Here is a 24,477-nt window from a genome sequence, read left to right as displayed (position 1 = left end):
AGTATTGCTGAGCTGTAGAAATGTATGTTCCTCAGGGATGACACAAAACAGATGATATGTTTTTAGCAGAAGGAAAGTTCGGGCGGTCAGCAGTGGCTACAATAGTTCAGTCATATGCAATACATTTCCTTATGAATGTTGTGAGGCAGCTGTATTAAGATTAATTCTCTGTGTAACAATTTCACAACTGTTACTGTCCTTTCAAAAAATGAATACACATCAATACTAACCATCAGATTTTGTTTCTTTTGCCCAGAACAACAGTGCTGTCTTAAACATTGTTTTATCATTATGCTATGTAAAGGGTTACATTCCACATCTTATTTTTCTCAATTAATGTCATATAAAAATGTACCTTAATTTTCCATGTTATTTATAATAGATAAATCAATGTGCACACATTTAATTAGGAGAAATAATATTATATATATATAATATATAGAAACAAAAGGAGCACTACAAACAATCAACTGCCCCAGGTGCTGGCCAGAAGTTTATGTCGGTTTACAGATTTTTTGTTCTTTTTTAAGTCCCTGTGTTCTTACACAGGGACTTAAAAAATAACAAAAAAATCCGTAAACCGAGTTAAATAAGTCAGGATCCCACGGTAACCACCAGTACCAGTAAGTAAAAACGTCATCATTTGGAGCCAAAAAGTACCGTACTGGTACTGGTGGTTACCGTGGGTCAACACCATGGCAACGGCGATAATTTTTGGCTCCAAATAATTATATTTTTACTTACTGGTACCGGTGGTTACCGTGAGCTCCTGGCTTATTTAACTCTGTTTGGTAGGACGCATCGGGTAGGTTTTTTCTTTTGGTTTTTTCTGCTGATTCTGCTGATTCTTTTGCATACAAGTTACGTTATACGTTATATTGTATTCCATGGTTACAGACGCCTTTTTTGTAGTGGGTGTTTGTGCACAGTCTTTTGGTTTGTCCCTGAAGAAGAACACATTCATGAAATCACGAGTTTGAATCCCGAATGGGAAAAATTCGGATTGGATACAATAATTTCTGAAGATCGCAAATATCACGAATATGCTTACGAAAAAATCGTATTATTCACGATAATATTGTATTGGCGATCCAAAATTTTTGCACCGAACGATTGTAAACAGCGGGAAAACCTTTCCGACTTTGATCCTTCTGTGATTGATTTTGGAAGCCTCCCATAGGAATCAATGGCACTCTGCAGCTCCAACCTGGCCCAAGGAAAGTCACGATAACGAAGCTTGAATGAATCCGAAACTTTCGTACTCGGCGCGACAATACGATTTTGTCAAATTTTGTCGCAACGTATGAAATTGTACGAAATACGCTCGGAGTGTTTTCGGAGTGTTCGAAACGTTGGATTAATAAAAAAAATTTGTTCTTTTTTATATATATATAAAAAACAAAAGAAGTGTCAGCACTCACAGGATTTAATTCGTATGTACAAAACATTACATTTTATTACAGAATATAAAAAAGGAACATTGCAAACCTCAACATTTCAGTCCCCCACAGGGACCTTCGTCAGGACAAAAAAACAGTAACAATGTATATATATATATATTGCAAAAAGAGAGTAGCCCTTTAAAATACAGTAAATCAAATGCCTAACTGCTAAGTAATTACAAAGTGCTCTCTGTGTGTCTTTGGCTCCACTGCTGTAAGAAGCATTTTCACCACTGGTACCCAATATAAAGGTGGTTCCTAGGAAGCCTTATGCTGCCAAATAGAGTTGCCTGATATGTCAAAACCATTATTACCTTTTGATTAATGCTTCTAGATCAGTGCTGTCCAACTGGCGGCCCCCCACATGTCTGGCTGCTTTGATGCCTTACCTTTGTGTAAGCTTTAAATTAAATAATCAGTACTGAGATTAACTGGCCCCCTGCATGGTTCTCACCTCAGATTCAGGCTGTAATCCCTCTGTATTGTTTAAAAATGCAATCCCCTGTGTTGTTCACACTTTTTAATCCCTGCATTGTTCAACCACTGCATTGTTCACACCTCAGGCTCAGGCTGTAATCACCCCCATTGTTCACACTTCAGACATTGTAGGTACTGCCTGGACTATGCTGCTTGTGTGTATGGCACACACAGGGAGCATAGGGTAGGCAGATTATGGCACATAGGCAGCATAGGGCAGGGAGGGTATGGCACACACAGGCAGGGTAGGGCAGGCAGAGTATGGCACACACAGCAGCACAGGGCATTTAGAGTATGGCACACACAGGCAGCATAGGGCAGGGAGGGTATGGCACACACAGGCAGCATAGGGCAGGGAGGGTATGGCACACACAGGCAGGGTAGGGCAGGCAGAGTGCTGCCTGTGTGTGCCATACTCTGCCTGCCCTATGCTGCCTGTGGGAGGTGAACATGGCAGGGGTTTGTTCTGGGAGTTTGTTAGCAGTTTGAAATAGCCAATAAATGGTCCCTAAGGTGCGTAATTATATGCTTGGGGGTTGCTGTGCTATCCACAGGGGAGGCTTCCATTAGTGGCCCTCCACCATGTACGCGAGAGAAATTCCGGCCCTCTGCACCGCAGAAGTTGGACAGCACTGTTCTAGATGATTAAAAATGACCTGATCATTTGTCATTAATTGTACTAAGAAAATTGTAAACATCTTTTATTATGTTACATTTTGGAGAAACCTTTGGAGAAACCTTTCTTCTACAAGGAAATGTCATAGTCTTATAACTGAAACCGAAACAAATTTGTAGTACAAAATGTGTCTAATGCTGTTTCATAGGATAAGCCTAATGATTGTGGTTGTTCAGTTGCACTGGCATTGTCATTGCATTGCTACTCTTTCCACTAGTTTCCATCACTGTGTCCTTTAAATAAAGGTCCATTGGCTATGATGCAAGACTAAGGTCCCTCCTCACTACAAGTCTTATACACAGAATCAACATCATTTACGCAATTGCACTAAAATGCCTCAACCCTTGATAATTGAGAGTGACTGTGATAATTGAGAGTGACCCATTCTATTCTACAGAGTTTATCTGTTATCTGCTGGATAAATATGACCTTTTTGCCCTATTCAGCTTGAATGACTGCCCTCATATCTTCACAGCAGCTTATTAATATAACATGTAGTAGTGCGATAACATGTGTGATGTTACTGTACATTTAAGATGTTATTTCAGTGCTCCTCTGCTTGGTCACTTATTGTAATCTGTTTGACCTTTTTAACACTCTGACCATAGCAGATCATGACACCAGGTAAATCCCCTCTCATTGAAAGGATGTTTTTGGGAAGTAATAAAGTTGCCAGTTAGATTATGGAAATAAGGGAACTTTCACAGAATGTATGTTCTGTAATAGGGATATCATCTTTTATTAATTAATTTCATCAGACAAGTAAAAAGAAAATTCTAAAAAAGGTTTAGTGTCCCTCTAAATACCACACTAGGAATGGATAGCTGTATGTGTTTTTTATTGGGAAAAAACTTCAAGAATGTTTTTGTTATTATGGTGGTTAGTTAATCTCATTTAATTCTGCCCCTGTCTTGCAGTGGCCTGTTATCCTTGGACTACTCAGAGATTGAATATAGTGCCGGAAAACCTAAATTAACTAAGGTAATGCCATTCAAATCATTCACAAGTATGGGAACACACTGGTTGTTTCAGTTTATATTTATTTGTTATTATATCTGCCACTCTAACACATTTCACAAAGATATAGCATGCAATTCTAATACTCCTTTAAGGGGTGGTTCACCTTCAGGTTAACTTTTAGTATGTTATATAATGGCCTATATTTAGCAACTTTTTTAATGGTCTTTAATTTTTATTTTGTATAGTTCCGTATTGACTCTTTCTAGCAGCCAACGTTTGCTGTGTGAGGCTACAATTTTATTATTATTAATTTGTATTACTTTTCTTTATTCAGACCACTGCCTAGTTGCTAGATTAAACTGGACCCTAGCATCCAGATAGCCTCTGAAATTCCAAACTGAGCTGCTCCAAATAGCACTCTCTACATCATACTAAAAGTGAATTGATAAGTAAACAACCCCTTTAACCAATAATGATTATTCTACTAGGTTTGTTATTTTTAAAAGTTCATATTAAATTAAGATAATTAGTCCTAAAATGTTGCTATGATACTCCCTCTGAAGCTATATCACACTTTGCAAATATTTTCTCATTCATCTTTCCTATAAAACAGTGATAAGAACAAGTGTATGAAATTTGGTACATTGTGTCACAGTATTTTGCTGCCAAACTGCAGAGTTGCTAAATAAAGCACAAGCATTGCAGTTGCTGAATCAGGAGTCTAAGAGGAAGATTATGTGTAAATGTCTCTCAGTCATTCTGCATTACCTACTGTAAGTAACCTGTGTTGAGGAGATTGTGCCTGCTGTAACTGCCAGAGACCTTCTCCTAGAGAAACTTGCAACAAAGATGCCCCGGCTGTTTTCCTTTGAAACAATCGGGTTGCACTAAAACGTGTACCTATTTTGCTCATGAATCATCTAGTCAGCAGTTTGTAGAGCCTTGCACTGTGTAGCCTCTGGGAGCCCCCAGACAGCCACTGTGGTGATTATAAAGTAACTGCTGCAGCTGTGATCAATAGTCTGTCCCCTTTATGTGACATTTTAAGCATATGTTATGATCTCCCAGGGGCCATGCAATGCAACCCCAAGCAAATTGCAAAATCTGCTTCTTCTAAAGAGGTTTCTTTGGTTTTAGATGGATAAGAAAATAAGTGTGTGTGTAGAGGGGGTGGATTTTTTTCTGCAGTTTTTCAAATTAGCATATGCCAATTAGAATTCATATTCAGTTTGGAGTCCGTATTCAGCCAAATCTTAAAATTGTGTATTCAGTGCATTAATGGACCAAGACTGTTTTAAAACTAAGACCTTGAAATTTATTACTTGGGTTTATTATACTTGGAGGTATTAGATTCATAGCAACAGCAAGTGTGACAGTAGACAAGATATAGAAAGCTCTGATTAATTCTCAATTAACTATTCTCTCTGTTTTTTGTCATGTTCCCATTCAATACATTTTGCTCCCTTTGAAAATCATTTCCAGTTAGAATAATATTTACAATAACGCATTTCTTATACCAGCCAAATGCCCACTAACCAAAGCCATCTAAGATATTAGCTGGGTCCATTGAGGTTGTGTAAAAGCTTTTTTCATTTCTAGAGTGAACCTCACTGTCTTCAGTAGTTCAATGAAAGTCTTAATTCACTTATAATGAGCGCAATTAGCAATCTTGGCTCTGTAGTTTCAAGTGCTCTCTTTCTCTTTTAAGAACAATAAAAGCAATTATGATAATCACAGGTGGAAGGAAATGCCATATATTTAATGTTTTCCTTTATGGCAAGTTAGAGGGTTTCCTTGTGCCTGAGCATTCTGCAAACTGTTCTTTTAACCTCATGCACAATGCAAGATTCAGCAGGCACCTGGCAGCAAGACACAAGTGCTGTTAAGTGCTTTTTGTACAGTGTTTTAACCAGTGCAGTTTTCCATTTTAGGGACTTGTATTGTGCTAAGAACTGTATCAGAGTTCACAGTTTTTTAAAAATACATTTATATTTTACATACCTGTATATGGTGCTTTTCCATTTATTGATAATATAGGTATGGGATCCCTTATCCGGAAACCCGATATCCAGAAAGCTCCGAATTACGGAAAGCCTGTCTTTTAATCAAATAATTCAGATTTTTAAAACTGATTTACTTTTTCTCTATAAAAATAAAACAGTGCTTTGTACTTGATCCCAACTAAGATATAATTAATTCTTACTGAATGCAAAATAATCCTATTAGGTTTAATTAATGTTTTATTGATTTCTTAGCAGTCTTAAGGTATGGAGATCCAAATTATGGAAAGACCCCTTATCCAGAATACCCTTGGTCCCGAGCATTCTGGATAACAGGTCCTATACCTGAACTAACCTTTTAATATATATAATTATACAAATGGAAAATAAATATTCAATATTAAATGTAATGGCTTCCAAAACATCACAAGGAATTTATGGGCCAGAGACCCTGAGCCTAAATCTAAAGACAGACTAAAATATGGCACATATGTAGTAGGGATTCTGTGGTGCTATTCATCTAGCAGAGGAAAATTATCCACCAGTGGAGCTGACTCTAGCTACAGTTCCGCATAAGCATCTTAAGTTGTGCAACAACCATATTAGTGATCATTATACTAGAGTTCTATATTGCTTTGCCATGCATAAAGAGCTACAGCTATATGGCAAGTTGGCAAAATCATTGCATACCATGTTCCTCTTAAAGAAAAATACAGTACCAGGAGTTCTACTAGGGATAAGGCATATCTCATAATATGTCCTTTTTAGGCAAGACACAGAAACCCCAAAGGAGTGGGCTTACAGGAAAGTGGGCATGGCTTTAGTGGATCAGGAGAGTGTCTGACATAATTGGGCATGAGCAGGGTGGATTAAGGGCTTGGTCTAAATTCTTTAAAAAAATTATAAATGTTGGGAGGTATAAAACAACACTTTCTAAATATGTAATTACTGTATGTTAAAACTGGTTATCCTTATTAGAAGAAAAGGGTTATGGTTGGAAGCCTCTATTTAATATGACATACCAAGGGGCACATTTACTAACCCACGAACGGGCCAAATGCGTCCGATTGCGTTTTTTTCGTAATGATTGGTATTTTGCGATTTTTTCGGAAATTATCACGATTTTTTGTTACCAATATGATTTGTGCGAAAAAATGCGAGTTTTTCGTAGCCATTCCGAAAGTTGCGCAAAATCTGGCAATTTTTTCATAGCGTTAAAACTTGCGCGAAAAGTCGCGATTTTTTCGTAGAGTTAAAACTTGCGCGAAACGTCGCGCCTTTTAAGTTTTACCGTTACGAAAAAGGCGCGACTTTTCGCGCAAGTTTTAACGCTCCGAAAAATCGCCAGATTTTGCACAACTTTCAGAATGGCTACGAAAAACTCGCGTTTTTTCGTGCAAGTCGTAATGGCTACGAAAAACTCGCGTTTTTTCGGGCAAATCGTATTGGTAACGAAAAAGTCGCGATAATTTCCGAAAAGTCGTAAAGGCGCCGAAAAAAATCGCAAAAAATACGAAAAAGTCGCAAAATGTTCGTTTTCCAATCGGAATTTTTCCAATTCGGATTCGAATTCGTGTCTTAGTAAATCAACCCCCTAGTATGTAAAGGTTTAAGTACAGTTGTCTTAGGGAAGGGCCTGGAGTTCACATCTGCTCTGGGCTCTATACATGTTGTGCAAGGCCAAACCAGGGACAGCACCCACAATACCATAAAAATCAGATTTTATTGAGCAGTGAAATATTTGCATTATTGTTTAAAGATGACCTCTCATTTATAAACAGCCGAATATTAAAATGGTATTTTTTAAATTAAAATGGCAAACCTTCCTTATGGTGCAGTTGGTTGTATTACTGTAGTATTTCTATCTTTAGGTTTAAAATATTGTAAGGCCAGATCTGTTTTATTTTTTAGAGTGTTCAAACTATTGTTGTTTGTTCTGCAGGGAGGAGAACATTGCTACTACCATGGAAGCATCAGAGGGGTCAACAACTCAAGAGTGGCTATATCCACATGCAATGGTTTACAGTAAGAGAATATGGACCTAATAATTTACCACTGTTTAGTTCCAAGGATGTTGTGTTTCCCAGTGTGTATTTAGCATTTAAATAATTGCATTCTTCCATTAAGCTTTGAACATCTGCAGCCATCAGATGGCCTTGAATGCACTATATGTTGTGGGAACAATTATTCCCTTATGACTTGAAGCATGTAGTTTGGGTAATTTGTCATCACGTTTGTTAAAGCATTGTAATACTGTTTAGAATTATGGTGTACTACACTGTTATGCAAAATTAACCCAGTGGAAAAACTAGCTAAATAGGCCAATCAAGAAAATAGTTCCAAAGGTCTTGAAAGACAGAAAGGAAATTCAAATGTTTAATTTAATTTCTGATACTGTGACTAGTCAATGAGCAATAATAAGAATGATGCAGTGATAGATGCATATTGTAATATCACCAGTTCACTCTAATACGTTATAGTCAGCATTTTCACTTAGCATGGAAACCAGACCGTTAAATTATTAACAAAAATATTTCATTTAAGGCTTTGTAGTAAGGTAGCTTTAAGAGTACCCTGCCTGAGTTGTAGAAAATCAGAAAAGGCATCTCATGAGTTAATACAACTTAAGTGTCCCCAGGCACCTTTAATAATTCAGCCTTGAAAGCTAAGGAAGCTGGAGAATACTGGCTGATTCAGTTTTCTTGCTGCGGAATAATGGACTCATGACATTGATTGCTGTTGTTTTCCATTTACTGAAATGCAAATACATAGCATGCATTTTTTAAAGCAAAACTATGGAGATTTAATTTGTTATACATTTACTATACACCTGAGCCTCTATAGAAAGCAACCGTGTTTTGTGTTTGCACAAAAAAGGCTTAACATAAAACTAGCTTTAAAACACAAAGACCAAATAATTCCAACCTCTCTCTATAAGCAAATACAAGAGTTGCAGATAAGGCAGATATTTTTACCATATTTAAAAAGAAACTAAAATAAAAAATAATGTGCTGGGATTAGTAAACTGAATCCCTAAACACATATCATTTAAGCAAATCTAGGATGCAGATCATATAGCTCTGTTACCGGTTAATTCTTTTGTCAGCTACTTTTAATAAACCATGCCATAAGGCAATCCTACTTTTCAAGTGAATTTTTCCCATAATATTGTAAGCTTATGGTACATTAGGTACTTGCAAACCATACACCAAACTTTACCCAGTATGAGACTTTTTCTCATAGGCATGAGCCCTCGCATAGGTCGGAGGCCAAGGTGTTGTGCAATTGTAACTCACAATAAGAATGGCTGCCAGAGGTTCTTGAACTTAAACAGGAACTAATTTATTGAATAGATCCACATATGATTATTAACAAATTTCAATGCAGGTCTTTTGCATATCACAGGTGAGGCTTATACTCACAGTACTTGGTCGCATTGACTCTATCCTTGTGGGGCAACAATGGGTTACTCCTAGCTTTTAGGTTACACTTCTCCCCTGTGGAACCCAGGCAATTCACTATTTAGCCATGAGTCTGTACACTAAAGACCCTACTCTGGGCAACTGTACACTGGGGATAATAATCCCTCTATGATCCTTGTCAGAGCCAGAGATGCTTACTATCTGTCACACTTAGTGCAACCAACAATATAATGTGCCTGATCTGTCTGGGCCAACCTTGGAGATCTCTAACAGGTTGAGATCTCTAACAAAATGGACCCCATCCACATGGCTGCCAAGCCTTATGGCTAAACTGCTGAACTATAGGGGTCATGCTTTGACCCACAAAAAGGGACTAACTTTCCATCTATCTTAAGGACCCCCTGTAGGGGTCTAAATAACTAGGGGCCTGCCAGTAGAAAAGGGACATAGTTTACCAGTCCCCTACAATATCAAAGTCAGTTCTGCCCCTCGCTTAAACAGTAGCCCCTAGAAACCAGTGAGACATACAGGGTCGGACTTGGGGGTGAAGGGTCCACGGGGCTCCCATCCCAAGGGCCCTGCAGGTGCCCCCAGCCAGGCGCGTCCCCTACCCCCTGCAGGGGCCCCCCTAACCCCCACCCGGCGTCCTCCCCCAAGCGCATAAATTTGACGCGTCAGGGGAGGAGTGATCGGGAGGGGGAGCGCCGGCAAAGGTCGGGTCTGGGCCGCCGGGGCCCACTAGAGCCGGGGTCCACCGGGATTTTTCCCAGTGTCCCAGTCCGACCCTGGAGATATATGCTTGTTTGCTTTATTGCTCATAATTTAGAACAATTCCAATTTGACAGACCTGCATCTTCAGTTGCTGGACACAGGACAAGTGGGAATAACATGGTGATTAGCACATGTTTTTGACACTGTGCACCCTTACTCAAAAATTGACAATGATTCCTCGCCTCTTTCTTGTAACTAGCTCTAATTGTATTACTGCATTGCTGACATGAAAAACTATTAGTAGTTCAGATTGATATTTTCATGGTCAATAGTGACATCTGTTGGATTTAGCTTTCATGCTAATTTGTGGAACTGTCTAACACTGACTTAATAAGAAAACACTCCATGGAAGGTGCATAGCTACAAATGGTCTATATTAAAATGCCTAATGCTAGTGGAATAAACTGCCATTTCTGCATATACAGTAATATTGACATAGTCATTGCTCTATAATGCAAACTAAACACTAAGATGACTGCATCCTAGGAGAACACAGCAGAATTTAAAAAAGGGTTCTCTTAAATTGAAGGGTGTTAATTGAGCAAGGATACTTACAAAATAAAAAAATATATATATTTAGGATTTCGATAATGTATTATAATGAAATTGCATAATGGGACTGTATTTTATGCCATGTGAAATAGCAGTTCACTGTAGATGAGAAGTATTTTCTTTTAATAGTTTTTGACAGATCAGCATGTTAAATGCTTTAAAAAAAAATGCTTGATAAGCAAGACCTGTGACCTCAAAGGAAGTCAATATGCTTATTTTACAGAAAATACATTGGAAGCATAAAAAAATATATAATTAAAATACATTTACCAAAGTCTTCAAAATGCTTTCTCTTTCCCATTTTCATAAAAAACACAATCATCTACCTGCGATTCCCCCGCTTAGCTCCACTTGCTACACAATGTACAAAACTTTAGATGGCTGCCAGCTGTAGTCAGAACTGCTTTGTGTTCTGGATTCCAGGGAAGCACCTTACAGAGTTGTTTCCAATGTGCAGGGCTGTTTATCACCAAGGTTATCCTGAGTGAGTAGCAATCACATAAAACAACCTGGATGGATTTCCTGCCATCCAAAACATGGAGCAGCACTGATGGTTTTGAAATTGTGCAGCCAGTTGCCCCTTAAAGACTTAAACACGAGATAACCAGAGCAAGTGGAGCAAGAGGTGGAATTTGGTATCTAGTAGAATTAAGTCTAAAACAACTGGACTTTTCTGAGCTTTTTTTTTTTTTTTTTTTTAGAAAAGTCTAGTTGTTTTAAAACTTAATGCTTCTAGATACTGTATATCATGACCTGGATGAATGAGAATCTTTATAGAGAAGGGGTGGAATTACAATGAAAACAGTACAGATTGAGGATGTTATTATTATTACGGAGAACCTGCAAACAGACTGTAAATTTGCAAACTTCCGTATGATCCGCAGCCAAACAAACAGGCGTAAACACAGCTCCATGGTCAAATTATGCCTGGGTGGAGTGGCAGAACATACATGGATATGCACATCTTTTGGTATCCCAACATTTCATGACAGCCATAGCTTTGCACCCATCATTTCTTGACAGCCACAGCGTGGCCCCCATCATTTCATGAAAAGCAAAGCATGGGCCAGAGCATTTAATAACAGACACAGAATGGGCCCCAGCCTTTTATGACAGGTGTCATGTGGCCCCAAGTATCAGGTGCATTATGCCTTTCTGTGCTTGCATAGTGCAGTAAGTAAGCTAAACAGATTTAATAAAGCATGCCTCCAATATGAAAATCAAATAATGTAAAACTACATCATAACCCATTTAAGTAGAACAATGTCAGAAAAATATGATGCTCCTTTGCACCTTTTTGGAGACTGTTTGTGTAATTACCTCTTTGTACTTACCTCAGTAACCTATATAGAAACACTGTGTAACTATATGCATATTTTTCCTTTTCTAAATCGGGGAAATAAAATGAAATCAAGCAGTACATAGGAACCAATAATTTCATTTTGGCTGAAAAATATGCAGCATTTAGCAAAAAAAAAAAAAATAGACTTTTTACAAATAACTTGCTAGCATTTAGTGTCTGTAACATAACTTTAATTTCTTGATTTTTCAGTGGAATGTTCGATGATGGAACCTATACTTACACAATACATCCAGTGGATATAACTCACAGTTCTGTAAGTTGGCAAGTTTCTGTACTTTATTACAAATCTATTGATGTAGGAACCAAATGCCAGTCAGCATACCTTCCAAATAGGGTTGCCACCTTTTCTTGAAAAAAAAATATTGGCCTTCCTATATTTTTTAGCTATTTTCCCTATTAATAACATTGGCATTAAGCATCATTTTTACTGGCCAGGCATCAATTTTACCAACCAGTTTATGTAATAATCCATTATACAATATATATTTAGTTATTTTGCCTATTAATTACATTGGTATTAAAATCATTTTTACCAGCCAGGCCAGTAAAATACATATTTGTGCAAGCTTTGAGGTGAGGTAAAATGAAGCAAAAAAAAATGATATGAGCTGTTTTGGGGTCTCTGCATGCCTTATGCTTATCCACACTACACTGTCAGAGCTGTCAACCCCCCCCACCCTATTTCTTCGGGAGTTACCTGATTTTGAAGGCTTTGCCCCATTCTCCTGTCCCCCAGCAGCATTCTTATGAAGTCTTGCAGTGAATTTCAGTGTGCATGCTCAGTAAGCATTCTGTGACGTCATTTGATGCATTTGCGCATGCGCAGGTAGAATTTTTCGGCTTCAGTTGCAATTTTATGCATGACATCCTTCTGGAAGCACGCGTAACATCTGTGGCCTCACTTCCCATTATCGGGGAAAATTGCATTTCCCCCAAGTCAAAAAGCTGTCAGGTTGACAGCTCTGTACTGTGTCTACAAATGTCTAGACTGAGACATGTGGAACCAAAGATTTTGTAACGTGCATGCTTTGAGGACAAAGTATTGTATTGATAGTTTGTAGTAGTCATATTTACCTATTTTCAGTTCTTCACAAAGTGTACTTTCTCAAATATATATGGGGTTGAGATGCTACTTTTACATTTCTTAAGGAAAAGCAAATTAGAGGTTGGGTAGAAGGCAGGAAACCAACATGCTTTCCCCTCCTGCCCCTCATGAATTTTGTTGAACACAGGTATAATTTTCATAATTTTATAAAAAAAACACAAAGCTTTGCAATTTGGCAGCTTGGTAGTAGTGGCTCTTATGGGACATGACTTGTTAAAGTGTCAGCCATAAAGATAAGTATTCACGAGGTACATTTTAAAGTCCCACAAAAGTGCCAAGTACCCTCAAAACAGCAGATGCTAGGGAAAAAGAATTCTATTCTAAAATATAATAATACCAGTATCAATATAAATCCATTTTAGTTTTTTTTTAATTTGTTGCTTGTTCTAAAAATCCAGTACAAGTATGGGATCCATTATACAAAAACCTGTTATCCAAATATCTTTGAATTATGGGAAGGCCATCAATTATAAACTCTATTTTAAAGGAACAGTAACACTATTTTTTTTTTAAGTAAAAAATCTATTCTACCCTTCTCCAAAATGTACTTTAAAACTCTGCTTCCTGTCTTTTCAAATAAGGCAATAGGGCACCGGAAGTCATTTGTTGCCCTTGAACAGAGAATTTTTTAGCCTGCCTTTTAACAGTTCTCTGTCTTTGCCTAAATTCCTTAAGCTTAGGTTGCGAGAGAGGGGCGTGTGGGCAGTGTTATTTGTTCTTTGTAATTTACGCATGCATTTCACTGCTTGAAATTACAACAGAAGAATTAGTACACTGAGTAAGACAGTCCACACACCCCCTCTCTTGCAGCCTAAGCTGAAGGAATTTAGATGAAGATGGAGAACATCAAAAGGCAGGATAAAAAATCTTCATACAGTAGCAACAACTTCCAGTTTTTGTTTTCTATTTAAGGCAAAACAATCTTATTAGGTTTATTTAATATTTAAATGGTTGTCTAGCAGACAAAGTATGGAGAACCAAATTACAGAAAAAGACCCTTTATCTGGAAGACAGGTGCAGAGAATTCTGGATGCCATACTAGTACATTAATTGAACAGCTTCTATTTGCCATGATATTTTGTCAGAACCAATGATCTGTATGTGTTCATTTTGATATTGTCTGCAGAAAATATAAACTTGCAAAAAATATAAATAAATTAACTTTGTTATTGCCACATTGCATTTAGCCTCTTTGGTGCACATTTTGAGGCTCTGGGTATTAATCATATTGACAACCGCATAGATCATGGTGCTAAGTGTTCCATGCTTGGATAATTTTAGCAAACATTTTGTAGCTCCTAACCTCTGCTCAGCCAGATGTATACAGTATAAAGCTTTTATTCTCCAAACTGTTAAGCTGTTGTGGCAATAGCCTATATTTTATATTCACATTTCTTTATTTGATTTATAAAAAGTGAAATGAATATCAAAGGTGGGGTTTTCTCTGCATACATATTTGTTTCTTTGTTGCTATACTTATTTTCTGCTGCACAAATTATTTCTAAATGTTTGTTGGTCTGTGGGAGAATATGCAGCAATTATAGGAACATACTGTATGTAGGCCACAGTAGCTTTTGGTACATTACTATTAAAATTCATGATAGTTTATTTATAGAATGTCATGATGTTTATTTATAGAAGGTGTTTATTATAGTAGTGCACCAGTGAGGTACATATAATGTATACATCAAAAGCATAATCTTACAGCTATGGCATAAACTGCTCAAAGGTAAAGAATTTTTACCCTATTGGGAAGTATTACACGGTTGCAGGGGATCCACTGAACGATTTATGCAATTTATAGCTTGCACACAGTTATGGTAAACTAAAAATTCTACATATTTAAAGGCATGGGTTTTCGAAATCACCATTTTGTGTAAGCATTGTATAATGGAAATAGAAGACTGAGAATCAGCCCCCACACTCTGAACAGCCTTTCCATGTGCCTGCACCAGGAGCCACTGCATTGGCCCACATGCAGATACACTGAGCCAATTCTGCCCCAAAAAAATGCTCCATGTGCCTGCACACAGGGCAATGCACTGGCTCCAGGTGCTGACACATCCAAAAGCTACTATTTCTTGCCCTGCATTTACTCGTAAATCAGGAATCAGCCCTATGTGGTTTAAACCTAATAAACCTAATACATTGTCCCTGGTGAGGCCTCACCTTGAGTATGCAGTGCAGCTTTGGGCTCCAGTCCTTAAGAAGGATATTAATGAGCTGGAAAGTGTTCACATATACAGAGATCTTAATATGTGCTGCCATCTACTGTCTGGGCCAGCACTACAGTTAATAAGGTTTGCTATATTGTCTGTTTGTGTCTCAATAAAGTTTGTTGTTACAAGCAAGCAAGGCCTCAGGAAACACAGGAAACATGGTGTTAGAAGCTGGCAGAAATTTTGGTGTTTATTAAGCCACTAAAGCTCAGTAAAAAGGATAGAAAAGGCATAATCTGACTATCTCAGCAACAGGCAGACACTGGGAGAGAAAATGGCTGCAAACACTTTCCCTACCCCAAGTCCCATGGACTGCACAGGAGATCTGGCAGTAAACTGGACTTTCTTCAGATCACAGTGGGAGGATTATGAGGTGGCTACAGAACTGGACAAAAAAGACCCCAAGGTAAGGATGGCTACCTTACGTTCTGTAATGGGGAGAGACTGTCTGCGTATCTATCAGCACCTCACACTCTCTGATGCTGACAAGCAGGATGAACAGAAAACTCTGGATGCATTACAGAGCCACTTCATGCCTGCTCGGAACATCATATATGAGAGATACATATTTAATAGCACACACCAAGGCCAGTCAGAGACCATAGACCAATATGTCACTAAACTGAGACAGCTAGCAGCAACCTGTGAATTTGGAGCACTGCATGATGAGCTTATTAGAGACAGAATTGTACTGGGAGCAAAAGATGTCAGTGCCAAAAAGAGAATGCTAAGAATGCCAGAACTAAGCCTGCAGAAAGCTATAGACATGTGCAGAAGCCATGAGCTCACAGAACTGCAAATACAAACAATGCAGGACAGTAAAGCAGAGATGGAAAGTGTCTACTACACATCAAAAACACCACCTAGAAGGGAACACAAGCCTAAAACAAAAGTGCAAGGCTACAAAGGTGAAACCATAAACTGCAAATATTGTGGAAGCAGCCATCCTAGGGGTAGAGAGCATTGCCCTGCATATGGGGAAACTTGCAGCAAGTGCAAAAAGCAAAATCACTTTGCCAGAGTTTGTTTGCAGAGGGCAAATGACAAAGTACATCTGACTACAGAGACAGAAAACAGCTACTCAGACGAATCAGTGCTTACTGTCATACATCAAATAGGATCTGTAAGAACCCAAGGGTCACAGTGGTTTGTACAACTACAGCTCGGAACAAGTAAGCAAATAGGAAGACAAATACTTTGTCAACTTGTTTGTGGGGCCACATGTAATCTTATGACATTCAGGGATTATTGCAAAATCACTAAAGAAAGAAACCCAATGTTGCAGAAAAGCCATGTTAAGCTAAAGTGGTACAATGACACTTATATGATACCAAGGGGACAGTGTACTCTAAACTGCACATATAAAGGCAAACCTTATCGCCTTCTTTTTCAGGTTGTTGAAGGTACTCACAAGCCACTTCTTTTCAGCAGACAAAAAATTGGGACTATTAACAGTAAATACAGAGCATGAGGTGCTAACAACAGCACAATTTAACACTCAAAATGTTAAAAGGCCACCCCTATCATACGAACAGATCACAAGTGACTATAAAGATCTCTTTCAAGGACTTGGATGTCTACCCAGAGAATATCATTTAGAGGTTGATACTACAGTGACCCCAGTGCAACACCAGCCACGGAAAGTACCAGCACCTCTTAAAGCAGAACTAAAAGAGGAGATCACTCGATTAGAAAAACTAGGAGTTTTGAAAAAGGTTACAAGCCACCATGGATAAGCAGCATGGTTGCAGTCAAGAAACCAGGCAAGTTACGAGTATGTATTGATCCGAAAGATTTAAACAAAGCATTAAAAAGATCACATTATCCAATGCCCACCATAGATGAAATACTGCCAAGCTTGGCAAAAGCAAAAGTCTTTTCAGTTTTGGATGCGAAAGATGGATTTTGGCAAGTTAAACTAGATAAAAGCAGCAGCTATCTCACCACATTCTGGACCCCTTTTGGCCGTTACCGGTGGCTACGCATGCCTTTTGGGATTGCCACTGCTCCAGAGGAATACCAGCGTAGACAACATGAAGCAGTAGAAGGCCTGCCAGGAGTGGAGGTTATTGCTGATGACATCTTGGTGTATGGGTGTGGAGACACCACAGAGGAAGCCACAGCAGATCATGACAAAAATCTGATTAGACTCTTAGAAAGAGCCAGAAAGCTTAATCTAAAGTTAAACAAACAGAAGCTAAAGCTGGCCATACACGTGGCGATCTCACGATGTTTCGTACGACCGTCGGTCGCACGAAACATCGTCAGATCCGCCACACACCATTCAGGGCTGAATCGGCAGGTAAGGAGGTAGAAACAATAGGATTTCTACCTCCTTCTGCCGATTCAGCTCTGAAGGGAGAATTTTGGTCAGGCGCCTTCTATGGCGCCCGATCAAAATTTTCTAACTTGGCCGATCGGCGAGCCGACCGATTTCAGCAGCTTCCTGCGATATCGGTCGGCTCGCTGACATGCCATACACGCACCGATTATCGTACGAAACGAGGTTTCGTACGATAATATCGGTGCGTGTATGGCCACCTTAAGACTGAGACTATCATCAGTACCATACATGGGGCATCTACTGACAGCTGAGGGTTTACGCCCAGATCCGGACAAGGTAAAAGCCATTTTGGAGATGCCAAACCCAGAGAATGTGCAAGCAGTTCAAAGAATGTTAGGATTTGTAAACTACTTATCCAAATTCCTACCACATTTGTCTGATGTATGTGAACCATTAAGAAGGCTGACAGACAAAGACAGTGTATGGGTCTGGCAATCTAGCCATGACAAATCTATGGAGCAAATAAAAAAGCTGGTAACTGCACAACCAGTCCTACGATACTATGATGTAAATGAGGAAGTGACAGTACAATGTGATGCCAGCGAAAAGGGACTAGGAGCAACTTTAATGCAACAAGGTCAGCCAGTAGCCTTTGCATCGCGCACATTGTCTCCAACAGAGCAAAGATATGCACAGATTGAAAAAGAATGTCTGGCTATTGTGTTTGGCTGTCAGAAATTTGATCAATACCTGCATGGAAAAAACCTTATCAAAATTGAATCTGACCACAAGCCACTGGAAAGTATTTTTAAGAAACCTCTACTAGGAGCCCCAAAACGATTACAGCGCATGATGCTGCAGCTACAAAAGTACAATCTAAATGTGAATTATAAGAAAGGATCACAAATGTATATTGCAGACTTTCTGTCAAGAGCACCATTATCCAAAACCCAAGTAAAACCTGAAACACCAGACTATGAAATATTCTCCATCTATGCTGACAATGCTTTTTGCAAGGAGCTTGAACAGATCAACTTTGCTGAATATTTAAGAGTATCTGACATACGTTTACAACAAATACAGCACCACACTGAACGAGATGAAGCCTTACAGTCATTAAAGACAACTGTTCTGTCTGGATGGCCTAGTGCTGGGCGGTATACCGGTAAAAACCGATCACCGGTGTTTTTTTTGAAACCGATATGAATTTTCTACATACCCCCATACCGGTGTGCGCACGTGACGTCAGCGCGCACGTGACGTCAGCGCGCACGTGACGTCAGCGCGCACGTGACGTCAGCGCGCACACTCTACAAAAGCGCCATCGCATTCAGAGTCGGATACCAATGTGAGCTGTCGGGGGGGGGGGTGCCTGGCAAGTAATTATATTTTATGTGAAGGGGATGGGGGGGTGTTTGGGGTGGGGGTGGGTGGGTTATACTTATGTGAAGGGGATGGGGTTGTGTTTGGGGGGTTGTGATGGGGTGGGGGGTTATATTTATGTGAAGGGGATGGGGGGCTGTTTGGGGTGGGGTGGGGTGGGGGGGGGTGTGCGGATGGGGGGTGTTTGGGGTGGGGTGGGGGGGTGTGTGCGGATGGGGGGGTGTTTGGGGTGGGTTGGGGGGGTGTGTGCGGATGGGGGGGTGTTTGGGGTGGGGTGGGGTGGGGGAAGGTGTGTGCGGATGGGGGGTGTTTGGGGTGGGGGGGTGCGTGCGGATGGGGGGGTGTTTGGGGTGGGGGGGGTGCGTGCGGATGGGGGGGTGTTTGGGGTGGGGGGGTGCGTGTGGATGGGGGGGTGTTTGGGGTGGGGGGGGTGCGTGCGGATGGGGGGGTGTTTGGGGTGGGGGCGTGCGTGCGGATGGGGGGGCTGCGTGCGGATGGGGGGGTGTTTGGGGTGGTGGGGGGGGTGCGGGTGGCGGGTGTTTGGGGTGGTCACCTAATCATGCATGGGGAAAAAAAAATACCGTCAAATACCGTGATACCGATATAATTTTGAAAAATACCGTGATATAAATTTTTGGTCATACCGCCCAGCACTAGGATGGCCTGATCAGAAAGAAAGAGTACCCATTTGCATCAGGGACTACTGGGGTTTTAGAGATGAAATCACTATACAGAATGGAATCCTGTATAAAGGACATAGAGTCATTATACCCAAGACTCTGTGCCCAGAAATGATAGCAAGAATACACTCAAGTCACCTGGGAATAGATGCATGCCTTCGCAAAGCCAAAGATGTGCTATTCTGGCCACATATGGGACCAGAGATAATTGAGGCAATAAAGGACTGTGATACCTGCAATGAATAACTCCGCAAGCAGACAAAGGAACCACTGATGACTCACAAACTGCCTACTCTACCATGGAGTAAATTAGGAATGGACCTCTTTTCCTTACCAGGCCAGGATTACTTAATAATAATTGATTACTATTCAGACTTTTGGGAGATAGATGCTATTTCTGATACCACCTCCAAAACCATAATTGAATGCTGCAAAGTACATTTTAGTCGGCATGGGATACCTGACACCGTTATCACGGACAATGGACCACAATTTGTCAGCTCAGAGTTCACCCATTTTTCCAGAAATTGGGAATTTGAACACCTTACCTCATCCCCCTATCACAGTCAGTCCAATGGTAAAGCTGAGGCTGCTGTAAAGATAGCAAAAACCATCATAAAGAAAGCTAAGAGAGATGGCAAAGATCTCTGGAAAGCAATACTTGACTGGAGGAATACTCCCACAGAAGGTACTAACAGCAGTCCTGTACAAAGACTTATGTCACGAAGGACAAGAACTCTCCTTCCTACAGCTCAAAAGCTGCTCTTTCCAAAGGTGATAGAAGGAGTGGTTGATCAGCTAACAGAGAGGTGCCGAAAAGCAAAAGCATTTTATGACAGAGGAGCCAAAGAGCTTCCAGAACTAGACATTTGTCAAACAGTGCGTATGCAACCTTCCCCTGCTGCATTAGATGGAAGGTGGCGCAAAGGTATTTGTTTGGAGAAGGTTGCTCCACGTTCATACATAGTGGAGGCTGATGGTCACCTGTACAGAAGAAATAGGAAATTTCTCAGAAGCACCAATGAAACAAGTGATGCCAATGCCAGTGCAGAGGCCACGCCAATTACAGAGTGCTCTGATGGTATTCCAGACCAGACATCACCAACAGACCCAGAAGTGGAAGCAAATGTAGAGAATAATTATACTACATCTTCACCACGCTGTACTCGCACTCGAGTAATCAAAACACCTGCAAGATACAAAGACTTTGTTCTTTAAAAAAAAAAAAAAAAAAGGGGAGATGTTCACATATATAGAGATCTTAATATGTGCTGCCATCTACTGTCTGGGCCAGCACTACAGTTAATAAGGTTTGCTATATTGTCTGTTTGTGTCTCAATAAAGTTTGTTGTTACAAGCAAGCAAGGCCTCAGGAAACAGAAAGAGTGCAGAGATGTGCAATTAAACTGGTTAAGGGGATGGAAGATTTAAACTATGAGGTGAGACTGTCGAGGTTGGGGTTGTTTTCTCTGGAAAAAGGGCACTTGCGAGGGGACATGATTACTCTGTACAAGTACATTAGAGGGGATTATAGGCAGATGGGGGATGTTCTTTTTTCCCATAAAAACAATCAACGCACCAGAGGTCACCCCTTTAGATTGGAGGAACGGAGCTTCCATTTGAAGCAGCGTAGGTGGTTTTTCACGGTGAGGGCAGTGAGGCTGGGGAATGCCCTTCCTAGTGATGTTGTAATGGAAGATTTTGTTAATTTTTATTTTCAGTAGAAGGTTGTATCAAATTTTATTTTCAAAATATTTTTCCTTTAAAAGGACCTTTAATAGCTTAAATAAAAAATGTTATTTGACTTAACATAATATTTATTTAATTCCATAACATTTAAAAATGATCTCTTTTTTAAATGAAAATATGTTTTCTAGAAATGCTACAAAACTGTAAACCAGGAAACCTTTAGATATTAATGTGTTGTAGGGTATTTTCTTTCGAGATGATACAGGCATTAAAAAAAAAAAAAAAAAAACACATCTAAATCAAAATTCAGATGTTGGCATCTTTGAAGGCCAGTAACATCAGGAAATGAAAATGCCAAATTGCATTAATATGTAAAGACCTTTTCCAAGATCATATGTATTATTTAAGCTCATTCAAAACCATTGTAAATTAGATTGAATGGGTTGGTGTTTATGCTGCATCTTATCTAAAGAAACATTTTTTACATGTGCTTATAACTGGATAATTTTTCAATGTTATTATCTCCTTAAAATGTAATTTACTCTAATCAATGCTTATCGGTTGTTGTTGTACACACCTACTGTATAAGTACTTACTGAACGCTGGCCCAACATTATTTTATTATTATGATTAATTTGCTTGTTTTCATTTGTTCCTGATCTAGAAAAGCACAAGCCGGCCACATATAATTGAAAGAACTGCAGGGTCCCAAATATCTGTTCATCAAGACAGTTTAGGTAAGTTTGTATGTTTTAACTCAGCGGCCTGGTCATTAATTATGCTGCCTAGTTCTATAGAGTGCAAATACTTGATATATAATTGACCAATGGATAAACCTTATTTGCCTTAAAGTTATTGTAATGCCAAATGTATTTCAAAATGTTGTATCTTCTCTGGCAGTCTCCTCAACCGTAATGATTTGTTTGTGAAACCACACGGTGACTCTACCTAAGCTGATCAGAAAACCCTGCACTACAGTGATGAGCCTCAAGAAAGGCAAAACCAGTCTGTAGTTGGGAATCTGCTCAGCTTTTATCCTGGCTTCTGCTTAAAACCCAGTGGTTAAGCTCTAGCCTATAAGATAAACCCATGTAAATGGAGTTTGGAATTCATTCCTAGAATTCCTTTTGTGTATCTTTTCTGTTAAAACTCATTGTTTAGCTGATGTAAAAATGAAAACAGTCAGTTAATGGAATGTCCAAATAACTGAAGTGAAGAATAAATAGTTGTTTCCCAGAAACATAACAGGTCAAACTTGTTATATCCCCTGTCCTCCAGGCAGCACATGTGTTGTACACCCAGTGCCACCTACCTTATCTGCCACCTAACTTACAATCACATTGTCCACTGTGTGATGTCTTCTGGCAGATTTACAACAGAACATTATACACACTGCAGTCAATCTCTCTAGAATATCTGTCATTTCTAAAATGGATATGATTTTTCTGCACAAGCAGTTACAGAAACACACATAGGGGTGTATTTATTAACACTGGAGACAAAAATCACTGGTGATGTTGCCCATAGCAAGCAATCAGCAATTAGATTTAAGCAATTACCTACACCTATAAAACAAAACAAAGATCTGATTGGCTGCTATGGGCAACATCACTGGTGATGTTTTCCTCCAGTGTTAATATATACAGTAAACCCCTGTGCTTGTGCATGTCTTAAACAGGAGAAATTGTACATTCCCTCAACATACAACTTTACAGAGCCCATGACATAAAAGTTGTATAAAAGGAACTAAGTTTGCCTAGGAGCAGTAACTCATAGCAACAATTCATCAGGGCACCCGCTGGCCCCTAATTCCCTCCCCCAACCCCCCTTGCAGGGCCCCCCACCCGACGTCCTACCCCGATTGCGAGTAATTTAACGCGTCAGGGGAGCGATCGGGCAGGGGGAGTGCCGGCAAGGGTCGGGTCTGGGCTGCTGGCGCCCACTAGAGCCGGGGCCCACCCCTTCTGCATATCTTAATTTGTTTCATCCTGTAGCAGCCTATGAAGTCTCCTGGCTTCTCTTGTCTTCTCCGCTCACAACTTGCTCTTTTGAACCTATGACCCTTCTTCTGTCTTTTGACCAAAGCCTGGTCCTACTTCCCCCCTTACTATCTTTATTAATGGATAAAGTGTACCCAGGTTTCAGTGGGCCCTCTTGCTTCTAACTATTTGGCCAGTTGCATGGTCATTCCCTATTTCTGTATGGGAAAAAGAGATGGAAGGATAGAGAAAAGAGCCTTGGATAATAAAGAGGTTAAAGGAAAACTATACCCCCAAACAATGTAGGTCTCTATAAAAATATATTGCATAAAACAGCTCATATGTAAAACCCTGCTTCATGTAAATAAACCATTTTCATAAAGATATACTTTTTTAGTAGTATGTGCTATTGGGTACAGCTAAATAGAATATTGCCATTTTAAGAATTAAGGACCGCCTCCTGGGATCATAGGATTCACAGTGCACACAAACAAGCCAAGGCACACATAAATGCTAGGCCACATCAGCCAATTAATGGACAGAGTTCTGCCTTTTGCTTCCACACTACTAACTGTTACAGTTAAAGCTGCAATATTTCTGGTCATGTGATCTCTGAGGGAGCACCCAGACCATCAATGGTGGCTCAAGGGAAAGGATGTTAAAGGCAATATTTAATGATATGTATATTCCAGTTTGGCAAGATTCTTTGATAGGTCATTTAACATGAATAAACTATCTGTTGGTTATGAATTTGTTCTGGGGGTATAGTTTCCCTTTAAGGGAGGAGAGGAGGAATAATAGTTTAGAAATTGGGCCTATGGTCCAAAGTTTTCTGGTGGGCCCCTGGCATCTCAGTCCGACACTGCTAATATCTACTTGTCTCTTTGAGTCTTAAGTTTTTGTAACAGTACCTTGTATTTATTAACATACATTGTATTTATCTATTATTGTAATAACCCCATTTGTTGCATTAATTTAATGTTCTACTGTACAGTACTGTGTACATAAGTAGTGCTATATAAATATATACATACAATTTGAATTATTTGAATAATTTCAAATGGAGTGCATGGAAGATGGCCTTAATTCAGAGCTTTTTGGATAACAGGTTCCTGGATAAGGAATACCCATACCTGTAATAATAATAATAATAATAATATTTTCTATCGTCAAAGGTAGTGTTGTTTGTCCTAGAAAATGTAATGTATCGTGGAAATATTTCATGTACTCTGATATATTCTACAAAATGCTGAAAGTTAATATGGCATTAGTTAGCTGTATACATCTGCAGATTGGAGAATGGGAGGATTCTAGCACTTGAACCTTGAAATCAGCAGACGTTGCCCCATATGGGTGAGGTTTGGGGTAGATTGAGGCATAACTAGATGTGCCTGGAGTGAATTAGAACCTGACTTAAATGGTTTTGTTTTTTTTTAATGTTGGCACCTATAAGTACAATTTAATTGATCTTTTCT

The 24,477-nt window shown here is 39.5% G+C and overlaps 1 protein-coding gene across 7 annotated transcripts in view; it reads left to right on the top strand.

The window, feature by feature from the left end:
• adam23 (ADAM metallopeptidase domain 23) overlaps nucleotides 1–24,477 on the top strand; it is a 106,039-nt gene that overhangs the window by 30,832 nt on the left and 50,730 nt on the right. For all 7 annotated transcript variants that reach the window (XM_012970227.3, NM_001246206.1, XM_031892567.1 and 4 more), the window contains 4 exon segments: nucleotides 3,513–3,576; nucleotides 7,498–7,580; nucleotides 11,853–11,916; nucleotides 21,688–21,760. In XM_012970227.3, the coding sequence (XP_012825681.2) occupies nucleotides 3,513–3,576; nucleotides 7,498–7,580; nucleotides 11,853–11,916; nucleotides 21,688–21,760 (284 nt within the window).

This window comes from Xenopus tropicalis, chromosome 9 (genome assembly GCF_000004195.4).
Source record: "Xenopus tropicalis strain Nigerian chromosome 9, UCB_Xtro_10.0, whole genome shotgun sequence".
In the NCBI taxonomy this organism is placed as follows: Eukaryota; Metazoa; Chordata; class Amphibia; order Anura; family Pipidae; genus Xenopus; species Xenopus tropicalis.
The sequence above is the reverse complement of the archived record's forward strand: the minus strand, read 5'-3'. Positions and strand labels throughout refer to the sequence as shown.